The 27714-nt window shown below is 33.7% G+C and overlaps 2 protein-coding genes across 4 annotated transcripts; one reads left to right on the top strand and one right to left on the bottom strand.

Moving 5' to 3' along the window:
• Positions 1-7866: 7866 nt before the first annotated feature.
• Positions 7867-14233, bottom strand: LOC111375725. 3 transcript variants are annotated; one of them, XM_022998595.1, is made up of 10 exons: positions 13761-14233; positions 13323-13412; positions 13060-13168; positions 12931-12972; positions 12734-12793; positions 11177-12631; positions 10894-10989; positions 10666-10785; positions 10435-10566; positions 7867-8038 (listed from the first exon to the last, which is right to left on the bottom strand). In XM_022998595.1, exons 1-10 carry the CDS (start codon positions 13880-13882, stop codon positions 8024-8026), a joined length of 2241 nt encoding a protein of 746 aa, XP_022854363.1. In that variant the 5' UTR covers positions 13883-14233; the 3' UTR covers positions 7867-8023. The 3 variants fall into 3 exon arrangements, with proteins under 3 accessions (XP_022854363.1, XP_022854361.1, XP_022854362.1); XM_022998593.1 differs by lacking the exon at positions 7867-8038 and adding an exon at positions 9720-10332 and having other exon boundaries at positions 13761-14231; XM_022998594.1 differs by lacking the exons at positions 7867-8038; positions 12931-12972 and adding an exon at positions 9720-10332 and having other exon boundaries at positions 13761-14230.
• A 5886-nt stretch (positions 14234-20119) lies between these two features.
• LOC111375727 (ORM1-like protein 2) lies at positions 20120-24284 on the top strand. The gene is made up of 3 exons (XM_022998596.1): positions 20120-20493; positions 21517-21665; positions 23915-24284. The coding sequence occupies exons 1-3, from the start codon at positions 20308-20310 to the stop codon at positions 24051-24053; spliced, it is 474 nt and encodes a 157-aa protein (XP_022854364.1). The 5' UTR covers positions 20120-20307; the 3' UTR covers positions 24054-24284.
• The last annotated feature ends 3430 nt before the right edge of the window (positions 24285-27714 follow it).

A 27714-nucleotide genomic window follows, 5' to 3' on the forward strand; every position in this document is an offset into this window, starting at 1 on the left:
ACAGCCAACCGCCACAACCTGCCAAATTCTAGAAACACCGCACCACGTGTCAAACACAGAAAATTCAGGAAAGAAAAAAATTAATAACATAAAATATATTATTATTATAATAATAAAATAATATAATTCAATGTTATTTTAACAAAAAAATATATATCAGTTTGGTCCACACCCAAGCCCAAGACCCACGACCTACGACCGTGCCGAGCCGGCTGGTCGGATGACGGCGGCGCACGCGAGTGGGCTTTGGCTTAACCTACTAGCATGTAGGTTCTCTCCCCCTCAAAGACTATTGGTACCCCTTGGTGTCCAAACCCAATGTAGGTTCTCTCCCCCTCAAAGACTATTGGTACCCCTTGGTGTCCAAACCCAAGTCCCAAACTTGAGCTATATAAGGTAGTTTATATTCTTCTAGTTTTCCTATGTGGAATTGGTATTTTCCAATTTCCACCTATTTTATTTCAATATCAAGTGGGCATATTTTGGCCTTAATTTCTCATTCACCCTAAATTGATTTTGAGAAAATAAATATACCATATTAATCTACTCATGGAGTAGAACACATTCGACTAAAGAAATCTTATTTTCGATTAACGGGACCCACTAAATTAATTGGTCAAAAGTTGGTCAAACCAACTAATTAAACCCAATTTTCCAACATGATTAACGACATGATTTCCAGCAAAAGTAGATAGTTTTTTTTGAAAGATTTGGCCTCTAATCATACCTGAAAAGTAGCTCAGAGTTCATTTCATCAAGTGAAACGTCTAGTTTGGATGATTGAGTCATCTTGTTAATGGTTGACTCAAGCTCATGAACTTCAACTTACTTTCTGGCAAGTATCACAAGTACCTATGTCAGTAAAATTTATTTAGTTATGATGAATACTAATGGTTTAGTTATTAATGGTTTTGAGGCTCGATCATGTGATCCATGATGTGCTCCCAAACTTTGGTGAAAGTCACGTTACTAAAATGCAACTCCTTTAGTTAGGGCATTTTTGCTGGATTGTGACATGTGTCTTCATCATGGCCCTTCATCAAGCATCTGAATGGTTCTAAACTTAGGAGTTGTGCCGTCTCACTTGGCACATTGCTTCTTCTAGCTATTGAGTTCTTTGAGAGAGAAAATATATCTTCCTTCGATGTTAGGGTTTTCGATCCGTAGTTTTCATCTCACTTGAACTGTTCATTCGAGATAAAATTTGTTTTTTGCCTCTGATACTTGTAATATTCTGAATGAATATTTTGAGAACAAGAGGATTCTTATAGTTGTATTTTCAGAGAGCGTGTTTGAAGTTTCTTGGATGATTCTTCATAGATCTACAGTTACATTGTTGAAGAGATAAATGTTGTGTACTTTTCTCTTCCGTTGGAAGAACTCTTGTAACCTTTGTTGCCATTTTTGGTGCAACCGAACATGTATCCAATTTATTAGATGTTTAACAAGGAATTAGGTGTTACAAGCTGTTGTTGAACCACTAGGGCTTCGGTTGAAAAAAAATTTGTAAATTTTTTTTGCTAGTTTACCTTCAATCGAGTTGTGATTGTTTGGTATCTTGTATTTAATATCGTGTTATCAGGGCCTTACAGTCTTATTAGAGAAAGAACTAAAAAGAAGATACTCGGATCTTTGTAGAAAGTGGTAGATCTGTTGCAGATATAGAATATTCGAAACAGTTGCTAAGCAAAACTAAAAGATATCGAGTTTTCATAAATTTGTTGGGTAAGATCTTTAATTTTTGTAAATTTTACTTTCAAATCTTGATTTTTCCCTTGATTTACCATACACCAAAATCTCCTAAAAATTAATCTTTGTTCAAATGCTCCTACTAGGCCTTGGGAATTTGAGATGAGTCTAGTACAGATGTATTTACGGGAGAAATTTCTAAAATAGAGATTTGTGATATCCGATATTGTTTTTCTATATGTTTTTGCTCTGCATGTTATTTGACAATGCTATAACTTGAGAAATCTTGTACTACTAAGTGTATCACTATGATTCATGATTGATAACTATCTGATTCCTTGTATTTTTTCTTTTATTTTTGCCGTGCTGTGTCAATTTGATTTTTACTTGTGCATCATTCTTAATAATAAAATGGCCTCTGCTAAGTTTGAAGTTATACAATTTGACGGAAAAGATGATTTTAATATGTCAAGTCAAAAGATGAAAACTATATTAATGCAAATGAGATGTGTTAGAGCTTTAGATGACAGTTGGCCTATTGACTTACTTGTGCAAAGAAAACTAAACTTGAAGAGGTTGTCTGGAGTAATATTTTCTTATACTTATCTGATAATATGATAAGAACTATTGGAGAAAACAAAATTGCTTTTGAACTTTGGACTAAACTTCATGCTCAATATGAAACTAAGATTATTCCAAACAAATGCTATTTGTTAAAACATCTTTCCTTTTAAATGGATCTCTCAATTGATTTGGATGATAATTTTAATGCATCTACTAAATTGACCTCAAGACTTAACCAATTGTAATCAAAAAATTTCAAAAGATCAGGTGGTTTTAGTCCTATTAAACTCCACTAGTGACAAATATAGACATGATTGCTCTAGAATATATTGGGCAGAGATTACTACTGATGTAATCATAAATGCCATAAGAAATAAGGCTCTTGATATTAAATCTGAATCTAAATAAAGTCATAGTGGTGATAACATGTCAATAAGAGAAAAGGGATTTAGTAAACCAAATTATCACTCGAAGACATTTAAAGTAAACAAGAATAAATGGAGTGATAAGAATAAATCCAAAAATAGTGCAAAAGACAAGAAATGCTATTACTGTGAAAAATTTGATCATTTTATTAAAGACTATTATAAGAAGAAAAATGAATCAAAAGAAAAGAGATTTGATGATGGGAATGCTGCCCTAGTCTACAATAAAGAAAAGTTTGAAAAGGGGTTGGTCCTTGTTAACATTGAAAAGAAGCTAAGTGATAAATGAATACTTGATTCAAGCCGCTCTTTCCATATGTGCCTAAATAAAAACTGTTTTCTTGAATTGGAAAAAATATTGGTGGGCAAGTTATAATGGGTGAAAAAATGACTTGTAAAGTTACTAGAATAGGAACTATAAAACTACTACTTGAAAATGATAATGTCTTATTTCTGAAAGGAACTAGATATGTTCTAGATTTAGAGAGGAATCTTATATCTATAGTCATGTTAGATGATATGGAGTTTGACATAAATTTGGTTCAAGGATGCATTAAGATTATTAGGGACAGTGATTTGATCATTAGCACCACTAAGAGACATGGTCTCTATTTTCTTAAAGTAAAACCTTTACTTGGTTTGACTGCAGCTATTTTAACTGAAAATTTTACTTTTGCAATGTTATGACATGAAAGAGTTGGCCACATTGACAAGAAAAGTTTAAAGTTTCTAAAAAATAAAGGAGTTTTTGGAAATCAAAAGCTTACTATGTCAATATGTTTTATTAGGTTATGGTGAAAAATGTTAAAGGCTATATATTATGGGTTAAAAGTGAAAAATGCTATAAGGTAATTGTTAAAAGGGATGTTATTTTTAATGAATCTTTTATGTCATGTTTAGAAGGAAAATAAAATAAATTGACTGAGAAAGGTGTTCAAATTGAGGTGAAAACTCATATTGAGAGAGAAACTCATGCATTTATAGTTGATGAATCTGGTTTGGATGAAATTGTCATTTATCTAAAATGAAAATTATCAAGATACTGATTCAATGACCAATCTAATCCTACAACCCTTTCCCTTGATGAATATCAGCTCAAAAGAGATAGGGAGAGAAGGCAGATCAGACCTCCTTCTAGGTTTGACTGTGATGATTTTATTTCATTATTTATTTATCAAGAACAATTAGAAAATGAGCTAAACTTCTATGATGATGCTATTAATTGTAAAGCTGCCAAAAACTAGAAAGCTGCCATTGAAGATGAAATGTAAGACTCCTTAAAAATAGACTTGGGAATTGGTTGAAAGACCTAGAGACTATAAACTAATTGATTGTAAGTGTATTTACACGATAAAAGAAGGTGAATGGGAAAATAAAAGTATTAGATATAAAGTTAGACTTGTTGCTAAAAGGTTCACACAAAAAGGTAATATTTCCATTTATTCATCAAAAGGGGCGTCCTTTTTGTACATGGATGGTAGTTGGAGTCGGCGGTACTCCCAAGGGTCCCTCATCTGAGATCCCTGGGGAAGAAATGGCTGGGGAAAGTTTGAACCCAATTCCTACAATGATGAATATGAGAAGGTGTAGACTATACTGAAATTTTATCCCCTGTAGTTAAGTAAACCACTATCAGATGTATTCTTGCTCTTGTTGCTCAATTTAAATGGAAACTTGATCGATTAGATGTTAAAGTTGCTTTTCTCTATGCTGATTTAGATGAGAAAATTTATATAAGACAACTTGTTGATTTTATAAAGGGAGATTATGAAAATATTGTTTGTTTGTTAAAGAAATCACAGCATAGGTTAAGACAAGCTCCAAATTTGACACTTTTGTTTTGATACTTGGGTTTCAAAGAAACAACTGTGATACTTGTCTCTATTGTAAAGGTAAAAGAGGTAAAAACTCTTTGTATTTGGTGCATTATGTTAAAAAAGAAATTGAAATCTGATTTTGATGTGAAGGATTTTAGTTCTGTCAAAAAGATTCTCGGCATGCAGATTCTGAGAAATAAAGAAAAATGTCTGTTATTTTTAAATTGAAATGACTATGTGGTTAAAATCTTGAAAAAGTTACATTGCAGCTTTCAAACCATTTTAAAATTTAATCTAAATTCTATTTTAAAACTGATGAAAAATTTGCTAGAATGTCTAAAAATCCTAATGGAAGTGTGATTAGATCTATTATGTATTTAATGGTATGTATTAGACTAGATCTTGCTCATAGTATTAGCTACTTAATAGATTCACGAGTAACCCTAGGGAAAAAACATCGGAATGCTTAGAAATGACTTTTAAGATATCTGAAAGGTACTTTAGATTTTTGTGTTTTGTATTTAAAATGAATAAAGATGAGATAACTTTAAAGGGTTTTACTGATTTTGACTTTGTTGAAAATAGAGATAATAGAAAATCAACTTCATCCTATTTCTTTACATTATGTGGTATATAATTCGTTGAAAATCTCAACTTCAAAAGGTTGTGGCATTGTCCTCAATTGAAACAGAGTATATTGCTGCTTTTGATGCTTTTAAAGAATGTATTTGGTTGAGTGGTTTGTTGAATGAACTTGACTTTGTAGATGAAAATGCAATTCTGTTATCAAATAACTAAATATAACTTTATTAGAGATATTATTTCAAAAGAAATTTTGAAAATTGGTAATGTTGCTACCTAATTCAGTCCTTCAAATATGGGAACAAAAATAGTACCTTTAAACAAATTTTAAAACTATTTGAAGTTATTAACTTATTATATATTGATACTTTGTAATGCATTAACATGTACTCAGAACAAATGAAAAATGAAATTGCTAGTATTGCTCTTGGATACACTTTTAGGTCCCAAATTTTTGGTAGCAAGATATAGATTGTTGAGGCTCGAACTTGTGATCTATGATGTGCTCTCAAAATTTGTTGAAAGACACATTACTAAAATGCAATTCTTCTAGTTGGGGCGTTTTTACTGGATTGTGACGTGTTTTCATTGTGGCCCTTCATCTGGCATCCGAATGGCTCTAGATTTATGAGTTGTGTTGTTTCACTTGGCAATTTACTTCTTCAAGCTATTGAGTTCTATGAGAGAGAAAATATGTCTTCCTTCAGTGTTAGAGTTTTCGTTCTATGGTTTATTCTCATTTGAACTACTCATTTGAGATTGAGATCTATTTTCAGCCATTGATATTTGTAATATTCTGAGTGAATACTGTGAGAATGAGAAATTCTTGAAGTTGTATTTTAAGAGGACGCGTATGAAGTATATTGGGCGATTCTTCTTAGATCTCCAGTTTTTTTTGTTGAAGAGATAAGTGTTTTATACCTCTCTCTTATATTGGAAGAACTCTTGTAACATTTGTTGTCATTTTTGGGCTATCTAATGCAACCGAGCATATATCCAATTTATTGGATGCTCAACAGGGGATTAGGCATTAAAAGTCGTTACCGAACCTCTGGGTTTTTGGTCAAAAAATTCATTATGTTCAATCTTTAATCTGCAAGTTTACTTTCAGTCAAATTATGATTATTTTGTATTTTGTGTTTAAAATCGTGTTATCTGGGCCTTACAAATGGAAGGTGTATGAAATTGAATAAGCAAAGTTGCGGGTTATTGCCCCAGTTTTAAAGAACTGCTTCCATTGGACCTGCCATAGCATGAAATGTGGATTAATTAGTGACTAATAAATGTTAATGCTTCATATGTAAAGGCTTTTTCCACTTTATTTGACAACCATTGTTGTTGACATCAGGGCGGAGCTACATAGAGGCCAGTGCGGACTTGACACGAGAAACTCCAATGTTCCTACACTGGACTAAGAAGAGAAGAAGAAGAAAAGGGAAGAAAGAAGAAGAGAAAGTGTGCCTGGAGAAAACTTGCATTTGACCAAGAAGAGAAGAAGAAAAAGAAGGAGAGAAGAAAGAGAAAAAGGAAGAAAGAAGAAGAGAAAGTGTGCCTGGAGGAAACTTGCATCCGACCAAGAAGAGAAGAAGAAAAAGAAAATGGAAGAAAGAAGAAGAAAAAGTGTGACTAAAAGAAACTCGCACTGGAACAAGAAGAGAAGAAGAAAATGGAAGAAAGAAGAAGAGAAAAGAGTGCCTGCAAAAGAAGTGTGAAATTATTAGTGAGTGCAAGTGTGACTTATTTAAATGCTAATTTTAAGTTTGACTTTCCTAAAATTAAGTATTAAATTGATAAGTGATATTTTTTCATGATAATAATTCATCAGTCCTTTAAAAAAAAAAAAAAAGATTAATCAACTATTAATTGTATTAATAATCTTAAATCAATGTTATTTTACTGGGTGGGCAGTGAAGTGTGACAAGAGAGACTTGAGTGTAGGGATGCCAAAAAAACACTTTAAATTTGATACCCTCAGAGTCCCATCTCAGATGGGACGAAAATTACTTGCCTAATCGGGTAAACGGGACGAGGACCGTTGCCTTGAAACAGGTATTGAGTACAGGAAATATGAACTACTTTTCTCTAGGACTCTGAGTTGATCACGTGAAACTCTTTTAGTTCATAGATTAATTTTGACCAACAAAATCACCGTAGCCGATACCTAAAATTGTGTCCGCATTGGACAAAATTCCTGACCCTGTCCGTGGCTGACATAGTGACAAATCCCATTGTTTCCTAGGGAAAAAAGAATACAATATTTCCAATACATTGGGATCTATCTATGCAGATAAATCACTGGATTGCACTTTGTATTAAGGCCAAAATCAATGCTTTCACTCTTTTTCCGTCGGGAAGGGGGAATGCAGTGCTGAATATTTGATGCTGACATCCACCAGAGCAAATGATAAAAGGATGACGGAAACAGATTTTATTCTGTAACGTAATCCAAAATATTTGGTTGTATCGCTCAGTACAATTGAATGTGAGTAGGCCATTTCTTTAGATTTTGCTCTTCGAGAATGTTTTCGGGCAAGTGGATTTCTCTCGTATCTGTTTCCCGCAGGATAACAATAAGAAAAGCATTGCAGATAATCAGGAATCTTAATAGTGTGAATCATGGAAGACTTAAGGATACTAATATCAGTCTCTGTATCATTTCAGTCGAGTCAATCTTATCCCAATGGGGCCATTTGAACGTTAGTCTTTAGCCACAGTCAATGCTTGACAGAAAAAATAATGAGGCAAAATTCACCTTTTTAATGATTTACACAAGATTAAACAACCATTTTACTAAAATGTTGCTGCAGATACTAGAAATCATTCTTACAAATCAACGGGCGGTAAGGACAAATTTTAGAGGGTTTTCTTCTAGCTTATATCATGGTGATTTACTCACTGAATCTCAAAGCGCTTCATAGTGCACCTGCTTCACTCCATCCATCATTCTCAAAAATCTGTTACCTGATTCACAAATGTGGATAAAAGAAATTTCACGTGACAAGTTACGGCCTTAAAAAAACTACAACTAGCCAAACCAATGTCACAATTTACTCACAAACTTTAAAATAATTCCCAATGATAACTCATCTTTGAAATGTTGCACTACATCATCCACATAGATTTTGTTCCCTCCATTGTTAGCGTAGTGCACGAAAATCTTACTTGACAAGTTACGAACGTTAAAAAATTTACAACTCGGCCAAACCATTAACCTACCAAAATCACCATATGTGAAATGCGATTTCCACAACCCATAAACTTCTTTAAGCCCCAATAATGAATCCCCAATTTAAATCCTAGAAAACCCTAACCCTCAATTTGCTCATCTCACTCAAGTACAGCTAAATTGTGTGTTGAGACAAAACCGATTGTTGTGAAGGACGCTAGAGCTACTAATTATAAAGCCTTATCCCTTAACTGTACAAGCTGGTCGACGTTTCTCTAATTCTAATCTTCCATTCTTGAAGGCATGTGCTGAACTATTTGAAGAATGTATGTCATTGAACTTTGGCTAAATTGATGAACAAAGAACAACAAATACGGACGGAACCCATAAGGTATTTCGCCGTGCACCAATTGTCAGAGTTCAATAACATTTCATTCCTCAAATAGTTGGATACACACTTGGGAAAGTGGAAGATTGGAAGTAGAGAGACGTTGAGCATATGGTACAATTAGGGGATACGACTTTATAAGTAATAGCTATTCCCATCCATCTCAACAATTGGGTTTGTCTTATTATACAATTTAGCTGTACGTGGATGAGATGATTGAATTAGGAGCTAGAACCTTTTAGGATTGAAATTCGGATGCTTTATTGAGACTTAAAGAAGTTTATGGGACCATGAAAGTCACGTTTCACATATGGTTATTTTGGTGAGTTGATAGATTGGTTGAGTAGTAATTTTGTTGACGATCGTAACTTGCCATGTGAGATTTTCATGCAATAAGTTAGCATCGAAGTAATTGAAATTGGACAAATAATGAATGGAGTCCAGCCTCTCAAACATGAGTGACCATTAGGAAGCATTTTGAAATTTGATGAGTAAAATATAACCAAGTTGGATGAGTAATTAAATATTGGTTTGGTTGAGGTACTAAGTGGATCTTACTTTTCTGCGTTCATATTGAAAAGTGGAAAGTCCACTTCTTACTTTTCTGTGTTCATATTGAAAACTGGAAAGTCCACTTCTTGGATTTGTTCACTTAAAAAATTCATCTGATTTGTTGGCTAGAGAAAAATTAGGGCATGAATGGGCCCATTTTAGGGTTCCTATTTAATCAAGAATGGTAAGGTTTCTAATTTGTTTAAGCAGACATTAGGTGATTAGTAAAGGCACTTAACATTCAACTATCAAATGCAGTATAACAATTAGTCTTTAATTTTCCTCTTTAACTTTTTCAACCATGTCTTCATCACATGCCTTATAGTCTAGTATATTTCACAACAGTTATTTTTTTTTTTAGCTCTTTATGTTTTTCAATATAAGATATAAAACCGAAGCATCCAAACAGCAGTATCTAAAATCTTTATTTCAGTTATCCATGGGGTAAGACTATTTCACAACTAGTTATTTCATATTAATTACAAGTGCTTAACTAACTTGCAAGAAGAAGAATGTAGTAATAGAAAGTCCTCACACGATGAATACCAAAAAATGCATTTCAGAACAATTTTCACTACTGAATACACAAAAAAACAAGAATTGCCATAAAAGGAAAGAACTACCCGAATCAGAAGGCTAATCTGTTTGATTTCTCGTTTTACTACTGCTCCTCAAAAGCCACATAACCAAACCAAATTATGCCAATAGCAAAAATTTACTTACCACAATAATTGATCCTACATCAAAACATCTAGATCAAGCATTAGTTAAAAAAACTATGCATTAACCTTGACTGGTTATCATTCATAATTGTTGTCATCTGAGAGTGAACAACTAGGAATTGCAAAGAGGGTCATTGTTGCCAAAATCCTCTTCCATTGAAAATTTGTTCTTGAACTTGAAAAGTCAAACTTCTCAAGTGATAATAATTGCAGTCAATTCACTCATTCATAGCTAGCTTGCATATTGGGAAGTGTCAGCCAAGTTAACAGGAAGTGAAACAACAGGCTGATGTTTTTCCAACGGAAAAGACCCTGACTTGGTAATCCTATCATACTTATCACTTGCATTTGCTTCACTTGGGCTCATTATTTGCAAAAGTGGTAAAAGAGATGGAAATATTTCAAGTCGTGTGACATGCCGGTTTCCCTATAAGACATTTCAAACTTCTGTCAACTGATAGAAACAACTAAAAGAAACACAAGATCAGAGATCTTATTTGTTTCTTTTGTTCATAAGTTCAGTGTTTACCTCAGCCTCGACTATGAAATGTGCCCATATCTTAGTTTCACGAATTTCCATCGATCCCTTCAAGATGATCAAGCCAAAACCTCGAATTATTTTAGCAATCTCCAAAATGCAACCCTGTTCTTCAAAGAGGATCTGCAGCAAATAAAAAATGTAGAGTTGAAGTGGTTAAAATTAACACTATAAAGATGTGTTGTTGTGTGGATGCAAATATTACTGCATTGTTTCACTTACCTCTATAAGCATTTGGCCTGGGGTGCTAAGGTCCTCAACTACCAGAGGACAAACCATAGTCTGATCACCAACTTCACATGCCCACGTAACTCCACCACTACTACTGCTGGAGTTATCATTCTGAGTAAATGTATGTTACCCAAGTAAGTGAACGTTCGAAATAATTCCACATTATATCCATTTTCCAAGTAATCAAGGTAATGTGGTAAAAATAACATAGAATTTTACCTTTAACTTATCAGTAAGTTTAATAGTTTGTCTGGTGAGACTTTGCATGAAATTCAGGAGCCCAATAGTTTGTTCCAACAAACGATCAATGCTCATCTGTAGAATCAGCCCATTGCAAGTCAAAAACTAATATACGCAGCATGATTTCAGAAAAAAATATTTATGTCTGGAGTCATTTTTAAATGATCAATTCTTTCATATTCAAAAACCTTTTCTCAAATGGAAAAGAACATTCCATTTCAATTTTGTCTCTTTTTCTAAGGAGAAATAAAAATTTACTTACCTTGTCACCATTGGGAATGAGTTCCCTCAATTCTGCAAAACGATCTTGGATCTGTTGACGATCTTTTGGCCTGGGACGAGTTCCTGGTTTGGCCTTCTTCTTCACAGCATGTATTTTTTCATTCCTCATTGCTGAACAAGAGTTTCCAGTATTCATGCAAGAGCTATCACCAATCAACGAACCAGCTTCTTTTGTGGAGGTTCCATTATTAGGTTCAAGGATAATTATTTTGCAGGGATTATTTACAGGTTTAAGAGGTTCCATTTTCCCATCAAAGCTAGGAAAACCTTGAAATTTCACTTGGTGCTGTTTCTGCAAGTAATTCTCAATTTTTCTTCTTTTAGCACTGGATGATACTTGATCTTTAAATTCCGATACGGAAACTGATGAAGAGCAACTAGTGACGCCGTCAAAAAGATGATGGTTAAGTCCTAATTTAGAGAACAAGTTGTTATTTGTCTCAACTTTCGATCCAGTATATTTATCTGAGATGCATTTCGAGTTATCACTAATCACAACTGGCTTCGGGTCTTCATTAGAATCTTCTGGTCTTTTACACACAAGATCCTCTTTAAAACTGTAAAACAGCTCGTCAATGCCAGACATTTCATTACATTTCGTTTTTCCTTTACAATAAAATGCATTACTGATTGAACTTTGTAATGAATTGGACAGACAATTTCCTGAAATGTTTGTAGAGTTGTGTCCATACAAATTGGCTACTGGGACCAATCCTGGGGCATGTGATAGGCTATTACAGAGTATCATAGCTGATGAAGTAATGATTTGGTCTGGCAGAGGAGAAAACCACTGAGAAAGGTGATCCACAGGGGACGTTTTAGAGACGGCCATTGCAGAATCATTACCCTCAAATGTGGATAAATTAGATGATCTCTGACCTTTACCATCAATTGAATAGAGTAACATTGTAGAATTTTGATTATTCGACAAATCTTCAGAGAATGGTTGAGAGTGCAATGAAACAGAACTGCTTGTTTTTGTGAAAAACGTGTTGTTCCTCAGTTCACATGGCAAATCATGCCAAGATGAAGTTAACACAGAATCCCTTCTTAAACTGCTAGGTGCTTCAGTGGAGAAATCAAACCAAGTAGCAGACTCTAGAAGCAACTGCTGCAATTGAATCTCATCCTGGGAAAGAGAATATGTAGAATCAATGGTATTCACGAACTGGTGGTCTGAAGCAAAAGGATAGGAATGCGGGAGAATTACTGACGGATGACTTGCATCTTCCAAATTTGCATATTCTGAACCACATTGAATATCGTGAATAGAAGAACTCCCATTTGATGCCAACGAAGTGAACGGCCTACTTGTATCAAAAATCTTGCTATCTGAAGATGAAGTTTCATTTTCCGATATAATGGATCTTTGACCTTTATCCATTCCTCTAAAAGATTCTTTTACTTGATCGACAAATTCCTTTGTTTCTGGAATCTGCAGTAAAGAATCTATGCTGTCAATAAATAGACACTCTGCACAACAGCATCTTACTTTCTCAAGTTGGGACAGGATAGCATATTTGATGCTTGAACTAACCTTCCGATTGGACCCAAATTGCACCACACCAAATGGTTCTACTGATATTACTGCAATCGTCTGCAAATTTAATTTGATTACATTCGACATCGATTGGTTCCTTGATTAACAAACTTAAACCATGTCTTTCGATGCATAAGCTAAATACTTTTCCAAATTAGATAAACTGACTGGAAAATAGGAAATCAAGTTAGGACCTTTATCTCAGTAGCAAACTGGCAATAGAACTCAGAATTATTCTGTAAAATGAAATTCATAATTACCAAATAAGCTACACGACTTTTAAACTTAAATCTAGAATGAAATAGCGTTATGAGGTAAATTACCTGGCAAACCTGACTACTCCCAACTGATTCCAAAGAATTTTTCCATTGATGACAGGAATCCGGGAACATCCATTGATGGTTTTTAGTTAATGCATATTGTCCAATTACCCTGCAACAGTATTAGACAATTCTATCAATCTTAGCACTGTCAATATAACACTTGAACTCTGAACTATTTTCCCAAAAACGAAAAAATAAAAGCAGCAAGATTCTGTTTGATAAAAATACTTCAATTCTATAGTTCTGAGCCATTTCTAGCTTACCCTCCCCCGACCACGTGAACTTGCAGAAGCATATCATCAATTGCAGCTCCCATTTGTTCTTCATAGTAGGCATCTTGTAATGTCAAGAATCTGGCATGGGGAAGAAGTTCAGGCTATGTGCAAAAATGAGAATCCTACAGTGTTAGGCTTAAGCATTTGTGCAACCAAATTACCAAATTTAAGGAGATATTAAAAATTTATGCATTATATCTAATGTTAAAGATGATGAAGGATAATAATAACACAAGGGAAAACAGAATCGAATCAGGGAAAGAAGCTATTTTAACTAGAGTCATTTTACAACTTAATCACCAAGATTTTAATGAGAAAATAGAGCAAGGGATAAAATAATCTATCCTTATTCTTTAAGTCTTATCTGTTAACAACAAAAATACCATAAAAACTTAAAACGAAAATACAAAATAAGCATAAACTTACAAGGAATTTCTGTGATCAAAACCCCAGAAAATTCCATAAGACCATCCATTACTGCAACAGAGACTCTTGAGGATGTCTTTTATCATAGAATCACCCTTTTGTGTACACATTTTATATAACATAAAAATCCAAGAATGCAGCCCTCAAACCCCAGAATCACTGCCAGTGCCAATCAACTGTCTACCGCGAAACATTTGTCTTGTAAAAATACAATTACAATTACAATTTTTATTGCAGAAAATGAAGGAAAAAAAGGCCAGAAAGAAGCACCCGGTGGAAGCAAAAGTATCAAGAAATGGAAAAGAAGCAAAGATCATTTTCGTAAGGAAAAACAATTAATGGTGCTCAAAGAAAGTGTTCCAACTTGCAAACAAAAATAGTAGTGCAGTACCAAGTTTTTCATAACAAAAGACGATAATAAAAACAGAAAGACGGAAAATTATAAAGTTGTCAGCTGAGAGAACACGATAAAGATAGAGGTTCAACTGCAACCTGGAGGGTCCTAACGTCCTGCCTATGAAGGGAGCTAAATGGTGAAATATGTTCCAACATGCTAAGGAACGAGACTTGCCATGCTCGTAAAGAATATAATTCCGTATCTCAAGAATCGAACTTTCACACTGCGGTGCCAGTAAAATTAAGACTACTTTACTCTTGTTTTTTGTACTACTAAATTATGCCGTGGGGGCAAAGATAGCACCTAAGGTGGATTTAATAAATGGATAGAGAGAGATACAAACACAAATTTACTGATATTGATAGGGGAGGACAATGGGTCCGTTTAGTCTATGCAAGAAAGACCGAAGTCAGATGAAGTCTCAGATTTTCCCATTTATGTATACTTATAAATTGTCTTTATGCACATTGAAAGATGTGTTTCTCAATAACACCTTGAAAGGTGCTATTTATGTAATTCGATTTTGCCGTCTAGTTGGACTATTGGGCCCACGTGGCAACCTCCTAATGGTGGCTTCTCTTTGACAAGAATTATGCATGTTGAGAGATTTTGTGGACAGTTTAATCAGATCAACAGCTGAGGTTTATTCACAAGCCCTTGTTTGGCCCCCATTTTGGGAAATGAAAATAGGTGGAATAATATTTTTTTGAAAAATAAATGATTAAAAAAGAAAGAAATTTTTTTGATTTACGTATAATATTATTTTATGAAAGATTGTGTGATTGAAAATTGAAGAAAGAAAAATGAAATGTAATAGAATTAAAATTAATAGGGGCCTATGCCTCTTGACTTGGCCGACGGTTTATTCAGTGTGAGAGATTATGATTTTGAATTCTGCGTTCTTCTTTTTCTTCTTTCGTCCTTTGTTCGTATCTTATGATTAAAATTGGTTTTGATGTACTCTTACTATCTTTGAAAGCTTATTTATGCACATAGTGGAATGGATTAGTCTCTGAGTCTCCTAAATTAAGCATTTTGTTGAACTTGGTGAATAATCGTTTGTGTTCTTGTGTTCTCGTGCATTTATATCTTGATATTATCAACTTTTTTTTTTTTTTTTGAAATCCTAACACCTATAATATCTTTGTTGAAGATTATCAGCTTTGGGGTCCCATTTGCAATTCCTGTGTTTTTCACATACTATTTTGACATCCCATTTATTATATGTAGTCCCCTTTCTTTTTATCCAAAGAAAATTATGGTAAAAGCTGTTTATAAGGATGTTCTACTCTTGATGGTAGGTGAACATTTAATAATAATAATAATAATAATAATAATAATAATAATAATAATAATAATGTTTTGTGATGTTTTGTTGTGCTTCTAACTCTAGCTCAACTAAGGACCAGTTTCCACCTAGTTCTTTCCGATGGAAAGACTTAATAAGGATTGATATTCTCGAATTTATTCTATGAGATTGGTTGCATGTACAGAATTTCACCAGAAACACTTGGCAGTAATCTATCGAATAATGGCAAGAAAAAAAAAAGGATAGATGAACCAGATGCCACAGCAGCATTTGGTGGAATTTTGTGAACAATTCCTCTGTACAAGAGGAATTTTTGTTATTCTATTTGGTTTTTAGTTTTTTTGCAAGGAAAGTGAGGGACATGGTTCTTAATGTTCAATTGATGACAGGCTTACATTTAGCTACTTTCTTCAGTTGTCTATGCACAATGTACAGGAATTGCGCCAAAACGAACATGGAAAAATAAAATCACATCTAAATTTTAGATCTTAACCTAAAAAATTGACCTTTTTAGACCATCTCGAACTCTGCAACACAATTTGAGGTAAGTTTTAAACTAGTTTACATTAAATCTTGTACCAAACTAAAAAACATCTCCAACACATCACACTCAAACTTACACCAAATGAATAGTGTTTAATCATTTTCTTCATTTTTTTGATTCTTAACAATTTATTTATTTTAAAAAATTATTTATTTATTTTAAAACTGCATAAATTACTAAATAAATAATTACGTTAAATTAACGAAAATATTGAATTATTATTGATTACTAAATCATTCACTTGTTTTATGTATTACGTTAAATTGATGAAAATAAATGGTTATATTATTAATTTATTATAAATAGTCATGTTAAATTAACGAAAATAATACTAAATTAAAAAATCCTTAATTATTATTGATTATATTATTAAAAATAATAAATTCTAATAATAATATCATCATCATCATCATTATATTTTATTTCATTAAAAAATATATAACAAAAATGACACAAATACCCCTAATAAATATGTTTGGAAAATTAAAAAGAAGGGCAAAATTGACTTTGCATTATTTGATGTAAAATGGTGCAACATTGGAGGTATTTTGCCCCATAAAAGTCGACTACTTTTGGCCAACCCCTCGGTAGGTCAATCTACCAGCCATAATGATTGGTAGATTGACCCCCTCGAGTCATTGATAGTCCTCCTGATCTTTTTGACCCATCCGTTTTTGTTTCATGTTCCCTCAAAAAATCATATCAATTCTTTTAAATCTCCAACTTATAATTTTGAAATTATAATTTTGAAATTGGATGGGACCCGACTAGTAGGGTGATAGTCCTTGATATCCCAAAGGGACTTAGTTCTTATCATTGTTCAATCAAATTGGATCAACTGCTTGATAGATACACGTGCGTTGACAATTATATATAAAGAGCCCCTAGGCCTAAAGAAGAGCTTTTCAAATCAGATCCTATCGAGATTGTCATGTACAAAGATTATTTTAATGGATATTTCAGGTTTCCTCTTCTTTCTTTCTTTATCTCAATCTTTAACAAATTACAACTTACACCTACCCGAGTCACATAAATCCCAATTCATGGAGGAAAAGTGTTATACTTCATGTACCTTTATCTTAGCGAAAAAATTACGCCTTCAATGGAGTTATTCAGATGTGTTCTCAAGTTGTACAATTTACCCCAATATAACGCATTTGTCTACTTCACTACTAGGTTTCATTTTCGTATCCCTAAGTATAGATATTCTAATAGTGGGTGAAAGTCTTGGTTCTTCTTCGTTCGACCTTCCGAAGGTCGATTTCCATTCAATACTTATTGAAAACTTCCCCATATTTGCCTTTTTAATAGTCATGTTAAGCCTACTACTCTTTTGATATCTTAAATTCAATAGCTAACTTGTACCATTTCTCGCATCCCTTATATCTCAAGTTTTAACAAAAAGGAAGATGTTAACATTGGGAATTGGTCGACCTATTGGTAGTCCTTATTTATAGATCTTATTTTCGTATTGTAAGTCTTTCATTGTTAGCCTTTGTGCCTAATTAGCTTGGTTGTATGTATGCATGTATGAACTTCGACTTGGAATGAGTTATGAGCTCGCTATCAGAGCCTGAGCCTAAGAGTGATGAGGGGTTGTCCCATACTTTTCCTAAAAAAAAGAAAGGTCTTTAGCAAGAGAAAAGCAAAAGGCATTGACGGGAGCTCTCCTCAGCCATTAGAGAAGCCCAATGGAGCTATCCCTTCTCATAAAGTAGGAAAGGGCAACTCGAGTCCTGACAATTTCAGGTTTTGAGAGAGATGGTTCTCCACTTCCAACTCTTAGGTTTTCTCCGACTCGAGGTGAGCATGAAGCTGATATGGTCGATGCTTTCACCATGTCTGATCATGCTAGAGCTTTGTTTAGAAGCAAATTAGATGATATAGATAGGGTCTTGATAGTTTACAATAGAATGATATTCTTCTTGCTCTATGCCTTCATTTTTGTTATATTTATTCCTCTGAATTTGCCTGACAATTGTATTTTATTTTTCCTACTTGTTTGACAAGTTTTGACTATGCAAGCTTCATTTGTTGGGGCGAGTCGCCTTTTAACAACTGAGTTAAAAGCTATCAAGGACTATAGAGTAGGTTTTCTTGGTCCGGGATGTGGACATGATGTTACATTTTGCAACTATTATGGTTGATTTCTTTTTTAGAAAGTGACTCTAGTATGACATGTGTTCAATTTTCTTCCAATTTTTCTTTTTATTTGGCTAAGCAAACCATCACATGAGCATATTATGACCTCTCTTCAAATGTGTATAAGTTAGATAATCTATTCTCGAACAACCTTTTTCTAGACAGCATAGTAGTCGACGAGGGCGACGGCCAACAAGCGCATGATCGATTGCACAGTGGTCGAACTTCAACCCCTATGTTGTCGGCTGGTGCGTGATCGATCGTTATTTGGTTACATGCGCGCATGCACTGACCTCTATGCGGTCGACATAATTTCTGTTTTAGATAGTGAACCTTGATTTTCCAATTTTGATTGATAATTCTTGGCCTTTGATCGATGTTTGGTCTGTTGCTTGCTAGCCAATCTTTTGAATACTTTTGTAGTATATAGTTTGAGGTCCAATGTTCACAGTTCTTTTTGGTTTTGAACGCTCACTATTATGTTGTTTTGAGTTAACCATTTTTTTTGGTTTTGTTGCTTATCGCTTTTCGTCAAGCAATTTGGGAGTGTAGCACACAACCTATAGCAATCTTGAATCTTAAACCATTTTTCAATTTGGAGGCTTACTGCCAGACCATAGAGCAATCTCAAGCTAACCAATTTTTTGGTTTTATTGCTCGCCGCTATCCATCAAGCATTTTGGGAGTGTAGAGCATGAAGTTTAATGATTTTGAACCTTAACCATTATTTTGGTTTGTAGGCTCATTGCCAGACCATAGAGCGATTTTGAGCTAATCAATTCTTCAGTATTGTTGCTCATCACTCTATTGTAGAGCGATTTCGAGCTAACCAATTCTTTTGTATTGTTGCTCACTGCTTAGCCCCTTAGATGATTTTGATGTGTTGAGCTCATGTCTAGTGCTTTTGAGCCTTAACCAATTTTTTGATTTAGAAAGCTTAGCTAAAACTGCTGTTTGATTTTAACCTTATAACCAATTTTTTATTTTGTTGCTCATCGCTTAGTTCCTCGGACGATTTTGATGTGTTGAGTACATGTCTTGTGATTTTGAGCCTTCACCAATTTTTCGGATTTGAAAGCTCACCATTGAAAGTATAGAGTGATTTTAAGTTTATAACCAATTTTCTCGTAATATACATATCGCATGGATTTAGGATCACTTTGGAGATATAATATAATAATTAGAAATAAGAATAAAAGTCCAATATTTAATTAATTTGAAAACTGCCTAATTTTCCAAATTAATCATCAAGACCAGATTAGGATTAGGAACAGGGTCCACCTATTTTTTCTCTTCTTTAAAATTAATATGATTTTACCATCGATGAACACATACCACATTTGAATAGCAACGACGAAATGATCCAACCTCACTCCATCCATTGAGGATATAGAGAATATGGTTTTTGTCCGAACTTGTCCGACTATTATTTATTCTATATTTTTCAATAATAATATTTGAAAAATAAAAATATATTAATAAATAAGTAAAAGGAGCTGTAAATGTGAATTTATTTTATCGTTATTTCACTATTTTAATCGTCATTTTTTATTTCTTCACTTACAGGTGAGATTCACCTTTCTCTCTAACTGTCAAAAATTTAATTCTCAAATCACTACCGAATAGGTCCCTAGTATGACAGTCAATTAAGTAATTTACATTAATTTATGAGACAAGAAGTAACAAAATAGTGAATTAAAGTTTAATAATCCAATAAAAATTTAGTTGGACCAACCAAGCCCTTGTTTGGTCTTTAATATTTTTAAAATACTTTTCTGTCTCTCTTATTTTTAATCACATACTTTTCAATAAAATAATATTATACGTAATTCAATTTTTTCTTATTTTTTAATTACACATTCTGCGTAAAATCATTATTATAAAAAATAATATATTTTTGACAAAAAATATAAATTACAAGTATGCGAGCCTCTCGCAGGTCCCACTCAAAAGAGCCAAATTAATTGGCTTGAGCCGTTGAATGATCAAATCCCTTTTTCAACCTTCTACCGCCCTAGTTGTATTCCCACAATTGTCATTTGCTTTTGCTTTGCATATGAATCAAATTCCTGCTACTCTTCTCAGCGTTAAACAGTTTCGATTCATAAATTTTGAGGAAAAGTAAGACAGTTGAATTATAAGGATCAAATTTGAAATGCCAAATTTGTATGTACGAGCGGTGCCGCCGACGGATCTGAATCGAAACACGGAGTGGTTCACTTACCCCGGCGTATGGATTACCTACATCCTAATACTGTTCTTCTCGTGGCTGATGGTGCTCTCTGTTTTCGGTTGTTCTTCCGGCATGGCCTGGACCATCGTCCACCTCTGCCATTTCATCGTAAGTTTTAAATTTATTCCATTAATTAACCGATGCCTTTTTTTCTAACGCAATGCAAATTCATTCGTTTATGTTCTGTGGAGATGTATGAATTATGATATTCTTTTATTATTATTTTTTTTTTTTTTGTTTTCTGAAAATAAAGTGAGAAAATTATTTATTGAATAATTGACGTTTCAACTTAAATATGTATATTGAAGGTGTAATTTACCACGTTTATTTTGGCTCTGGTCATTTATGATTGCTAGTGGAACTACATGAATAGCCAGTGGAATTCAGTAGTGTCGCCAAATTGCATGATGCAGAGGGGCTTCTATGGTGAACTCTACAGAATGGTGTACCTCGTGATTTTGTGGCATTTTTGGTTAAGGCAGAAAAAATTCTGTTGATTGAATATTTATGGATAGAATATTATAATGAAACTATAATAAGTACTAACAAGACACGTCGCTCATCAACGACACATTGATTAAATTCTTTAAACTTCTTCATTTATATGTATTAATTTAGTTTTATACTTACTATTAATTTTTCTTGTTAAAATCTTTTGAATATGAGTACCTATTTATTTTGTACTAATAATTATGAGTTAAAAATATATAATATTTCTAATAGAGATTGAAAAATGATATGAGGAATGTAGGTATTCAACATGTGTCGGACACGACATGCCACTCTAATTAAAGCGTTCGTGCAACAGAGTAGACAACTATGTTTTATGTTGAAAGATGAATGAATGGCAAGATTTAAAATCTTCGCTAGAAGCTAAATTAGCTCATATGCTAAATTCGTTTATGGATATAATATAATAATGAAAACTATAATAAGTGCTATGTCATGGTATATGTCACTTCTTTATAGGAAACTATGTTCCATTTTGAAAGATGAAGAAGCTAAATTAGTTCATAAGCAATTTCTTGGAAATTTTCAATTTTAGAGCGCTTTTGCTGTTTTTTTTCTTTCCATGCTAGAACTTGCATACATTTTATGCAATTTATAGTGCATTTTCTGGTTTACATTCAGGTTACATATCAGTTCTTTCACTGGAAGAAGGGAACACCATTTGCGGAAGACCAGGGTGTCTACAATAGGTTGACTTGGTGGGAACAAATAGAAAATGGCAAGCAGCTCACTCGCAATAGGAAATTCTTGACTGTGGTCCCTGTTGTGCTGTAAGTTATTTATTTTTATTCTTTTCAACAACTAATTCTTAAATTGGAGTTTTGGTGTATATTTGTAACTCCAACAACTTTGTTCTCGTAAAGTACTGTTGAAATCTATAACGATATTGGGGTTTGAACCAGTTCTTCCGTGCCTTTATAGATATAGGTACTGACATTGAGTCTATGCATGGTCAATAAAAATTATTCTAGTGTGTGTTTTGTCATTGCCATTATGCTTAAGGGTCATATCATCAATGCATTTGCTCCATAGAGGTTGAGAAACAGTCAGTATTCAGAATTGATATTCTGTTCGCCAACGGATGAATGTATACAAAACAAAGGTGCAAATTTTTTTTATAATTATTAGATATTCCTTGCATTTGCCTGTATTCCCGTGTCACATAGCTGGTCGAGATTGTGAATGTGAACCTACACCATGGCTCATAATGCTTTGAGATTTGATTTGTATACCCATGTAGATTGAATGATATGTTTAATGTCTCAATATCACAAATAAACTGTTTTTACATCTAAGTTCTCCACCATTCAAATGGAAGTTATATTTTCCACCGTGATAGTGTAAGCTGTCTATTACATGTTCTAGTTAGCAGTCTCGTAATATGATAGTGTTTCATGTATATTGTTATTTATTGCATACATGTGCAGCCCTCATTTTTGAAAATGGGAAGTTATACAGAACTTAGCAAATTTTTTTATGTATACGCATTGACATCTGTATTTTTTATTTCTTATTTTTTGGGTGGGGGTGGGGGGGTTCAATTTGTTTGAACTCTTAATGTAGAACATCTCAGTAGTCATAACATCCGGTGCGCATAACTTGGGAACTAGTGGTATCTGCAATAGATAACCAATTTTTCATCATTGGATATGATAAGCTTCGTATAAAAATGCTAAATACTCTCAATTCTTTGAAACTGATTCTGAAATGTACTGAGCCAGCATCACAAAATAAATTCTGGTACTTGGCCTTAAAATGTAATTACAATGATAATGAACTCAGATGACATAACGCTATTACTAAATATTTTTCACCTTTTACGTGGAGCAAAGTTATTCATCTGAAATTTTGAAAAATGGTGCCTGAAAGGATTTGTAACTAATTTGTTGCTTTATTTCTATGTAATTAATAATTATTTTTGCAATTCTGCTATAATTAATGAACTGCTATTGAAAAAAAAATAAAAAAAAATGGACCATCGCTAATATAGAGTATCCTTTGTGCAAAATTTTTCAAAATGTGCAATATGATGTTAAATATATGATACTAATTGGAAGATATTTTTAAGATTGATGATGATCAATAAAATCTCTAATGTGGCATTATTTGGGTTTCTTCGAAGCATATGATTGAGGAAGAGAGTAGGTGATGCTTCTCGGCATTGAAACTGAATCAAGCTACTTGATTCTTGGGTCTAGTTCACTGGAGATACTTCGGTTGAAATAGGCTCGGGTATTTTGGAGTTTGTGAAATTTCTGAAGGTTGGTTTGATAAGCTAAAAATAAGAATATATATAGAAAATGGTGCAGCTAGTTGAGCTTGACACACTTTACGATTGTTAAATCTCTTGTAGGTTTATCTCCTTAAAAAATTAAACTGAGCTGCTCAATATCAAAGCTCATAGCAGAGTATGAACAGCCAACTGTTTGGCTCATGTGCACCTCTAGGCTCTGCCTAACGTTCTTTTTTGGTTACCCCTAAGACAAACTATTTCAGGGGATTTAAATTCTGAAATGAAATACACTATTTGGTATGACAGTTTGTTTTGAGGTTCCGAGGTAGTGACTGTCCAATTCCTTGTTAATGAATTTATTTTAGGCTGTATAGTGCCTCCACTTCTGCCCACTGATTAAAATTCTTGTGTGTTGCATTTCCACTTTGCTTTATGGCATTTTATTTTATTTTGATGTTCATATATTTTCATTTGTCTCACCGATCTGGAGTACTTTCTCAAGGGCTTCACTATATATTTGCTTTATACTAGTACACGTACCTAGATGCTTTATTCGTTTTTTCATTTTTTGGGTGGTGGACGGCCCTTTGGGGACTGGCTGCATTCAAAGAAACGTCATTTTTAATAGGAGTGCTCGACTTCTCAAGGTGGAAGTGTCACTTTTCTGACTAAATGGAGAGGAGATTCCTATGTTTGCTTTACTACCGAAGGCTTGACTAATCGCGTCAAAGAAGATTTTCTAATACCATAACCTTATTTCTTGCTTATCTTGGTTTCTTTTGGCAGGTATTTGATAGCCTCACATACAACAGACTATCAACATCCTATGCTCTTCTTCAACACGTTAGCAGTTTTCATTCTGGTTGTTGCCAAGTTCCCACAAATGCATAAAGTTCGTATATTTGGCATCAATGCCGATCAATGATCTGATATCCATTAGATATTCCAGTGCAGTTTTAGCGTCATCTACAATATTTACATCTTTATGGTATGCTGAATAGTTTTCGCATGAACCCTCCTTGTACAAGTTGAATTTGATAATTATGCATAAGCAACAAAAATTTTCTCATTTCTGATTGTATACGATAAATGCAGAAACTTATGTAGCTATTTTTCTACAAACATTAGAACTGGATGTTTATATCTATTTAGTTTATTGGCGTGAAATTATTCAACTAGCTGACTTAGAACATGTTTGGATGTTCTTAACCTTAAAGGTGGTTTCTTCCGATGTTGCCTATAAAGAGCAGGGGCGGAGCCAGGATAAAAATTCAGTGCGGGCACAAATTTTATTGACACCGAACGTTGAGTTTTTATAGGGCAATACTATTTTCAATTTAATTCACAATTTCACAATATCACAGGGCAATACTAATTCCAGAATTCCCACTTCACAGTGCAATTTCACAATTTCTATTTTCTCACTAGTTATTTCACAATTCACAGCACAATTCACAATTTCACATGATATACTCATCCAAATCTTAACAGTTTGATATGGAATTTGAAAAATGACACTATACCTCTAGAGTGGAAGCACATTCATAATCACCAGATTCACCACCATGTTCCCAAGTAGCAGTAGTTGCATCAAAACTTCCCGTCACTAACAATTTACCAAATGTAGATGCCTGCAGGCTGTAAGAACATGTACTTAGAGTAAGAGTCACATAGAAAATGAAGTAACCAACATTAATTGAAAAAAGAATCTAGAAATGTGGATTTATTTGAGTACAAAATTGCAATTCTCTTGACAAGCTTTACATTTTTTAAACAAGACAATATAATGTACTACATGTTTAAGGACGATGAAACACACCAGGGCTAATTGTGAAAGTTTAACCCAATGATACTCACCAAGACAAAATTGCAATTCTCCCAAATTCAAAAGCTTTCCTAATTTTCACTACCCCATAGACACAAAATTTCAACGCCAACTCCTCGTTCTCTTTGCTCTAATTCTCACAGCTTCTTCAATCTTAGGACTCTCTTCCTTGAGGTTGAATGCCGAAAATCTCATTCGCAAAACCCACCAAACAACCCTTTCACCCTCTCCATTTTGAAAGTCTACCAGATTCTGCCCGTAGCAAAATCTACCAAACAACCCCAAACTAGCTCTGAAAGCTTTCTTAAAGTTGCAGATTGAGAATACGTTAGAGCAAATCTACCAGTTCGCTGACTAGGTCATCAGTGGCAAGGTCAACAAACAAGGAAGAAAAGGCAGGGGAGGGGGAGGAGGAGGAGGAGGCGGAGGCGGAGACAGCATCGGGAGTAGGTGGCGAACGAGGAGGCAGAGTGGATCTGTGGATGGATGAAATCGAATGGATTGGATGTTAAACTTCAAATGGTTAATGTATCGGGTAAATTAATGGGCTTCACTTCTTGCTGGACTAGGACATTTGGAGAGTTAAAATAAAATAATAATAATAATAATAATAATAATAATAAATCTGGGCCTACGTGATTGGTGGCCCAAAGGTTCAGTGCGGGCATTTACTTGCACTGGACCTCATTGGGCTCCGCCCCTAATAAAGAGCAATGATATTTAGTCTTACTAGGGTTGCAACTTAAGTCTAGGTTGCGCTAATGTAGTATTAATTGATATATAGAATTAAATAATTCATTTAATTCCATATTTTATTTAACCTATTATTTAGTGCTATTTAGACTGGGATTGTTACCACAGTGGGGTTACATAGCATTACTCCTTATAAAAACAGCGTTGAGTTGCTTTTAAGTTTGTCCTTTGAAAACCATGATTGACAATTAAGTAACTTAAACTCCCGTTTTGCCCCATTAATTTTTGTTATAATAGAAGGAATAGTTTTTTTTTTTTTTTTTTTTTTTTTTTGAAAAATGGTTGTAAAAGAATGAAAGGTCTTCGATTTACGTGTAATATTATTTTATTGAAAATTGTGCGGTTGAAAATAAGAGAGTAAAAATTTTAATTTAATTTGATGAGATTTAATGAGGAGCCAAATGAGTGCTAAAAGTAAGTTTGACTACAAAACATGCTCAAGCAGATGGAGAAGATACAATCAATATTTTTTTCTTTCTTTTTTTTTTTTTTTGTTGGTAAGAACTATAGAAATCCACTCATGGTATGAGAAGTACGTGAGCAGGCGGTGGGTTAGACGTATTTTGCAACTGAATCTGGCACTAGTACTGAAGTGTGAAATCTGACCTTAGAATGGGTGAGAACAGATTATGATGGCAGGGAGTGTGGTGAGTGACAAATCTGGTAATGGTTGGTTGGTGCACATTGAGTGCAGTTGCATTGTCGTTTAATGTCTACTTTCTATAACAGTTACCAGTTTAGCTTAGAAACGACAAAACAACATGCTTTCAAATCGCCAAAGACTATATAGACTTGATGATTAAGATAATGGAAAAAATTTATCCTGTAAATAGATTTGAAATGAAGATTTGTCACCCGCTCAACTGTTTAGGAGCCAAAATTATATGGACAATAAATAATGTTAGAAAATAGTGAAAAATTAGGCTCAGTCTTTTCAACCTTTCAGCTAGGTGGTTTTGGTCCTTTAGTTTTAAAAAGGGGTTCTAAGCCCCTTGCCTATTTAAATTTGTGAATTTTTGATCCTTGCATAATAGAATCTGTCAATGTGGACGTAAAAATTATGAACAACTTTCATGTAACTTAAAACTTGATGTGAAGAGGATTGACGGTATTTTCCTTTGGCTTTGAGTCACGTGAAATTTACATGTGATTTAAATTTCCATATTGACAGCATTTGTTATGCGGAGACCTGACTCAAATCCCAAAATGAAAGGAGTAGCTCACATTTCCTATATGTTTTGATCTTTGTTCCTTATTTGTGAAAGGTCTAATCGATGGGGGAAAAAAAGGAAAAGAAAAATTCATGTTCAAGTCTTATTACCAAGTGTGAGCAGCAACATTTATATGAAATTGAATGTTCCACTTCATTTGCCATAGCTACTTTCATCTTTGTATACGTTCAGATAAAGGCCTATGATATAGGTTGAATGACAGGAAGTGAGACTGGAGGTATTTAAATAGGTTAGAGTTCAAGAACACTACTTTTGAAGGTTGTGAATCCAAAACTACACTAATTAGAAAGTTAGGATACTTAATCCTAATTTTTGCTAAAATGGAAATGGTACACAAGGACAGTATTGGCTTGCTTGGCACATTATCTAAATAATTGGATATGTATCGATTCCGATAATTTAAACTTTTAGATGATGAGGTTTAAAATTTGTGAGAAAATTCCTAAGACATGTGAAGTATGGAACTCATTAATCTTTTTCGCACTTTAATTGACAAGTACGTGTATTATTTATTTATGTATGGGTCTCAATTAATAGTGAGTCTCGATTATTTATTGCACATGTTAATTAAATAGTGACAGAAAATACTAATTACTTCCTATTCTAAGAATACTAAAAAAATTTCTTTAATGTGATATATCTTGGAAAAAGATTTAACCTTTGTCTCTTTTTAATTCGGAAATGCTTAAGTCGACACCACTTGAAGTGACTCCCTCTCTAAACCTAAAACCTCGTACAAGCCAGCTCTACCCACCATTGCTTCTTTATTTTATTAA

This window comes from Olea europaea, unplaced genomic scaffold (genome assembly GCF_002742605.1).
Source record: "Olea europaea var. sylvestris unplaced genomic scaffold, O_europaea_v1 scaffold1406, whole genome shotgun sequence".
NCBI lineage: Eukaryota > Viridiplantae > Streptophyta > Magnoliopsida > Lamiales > Oleaceae > Olea > Olea europaea.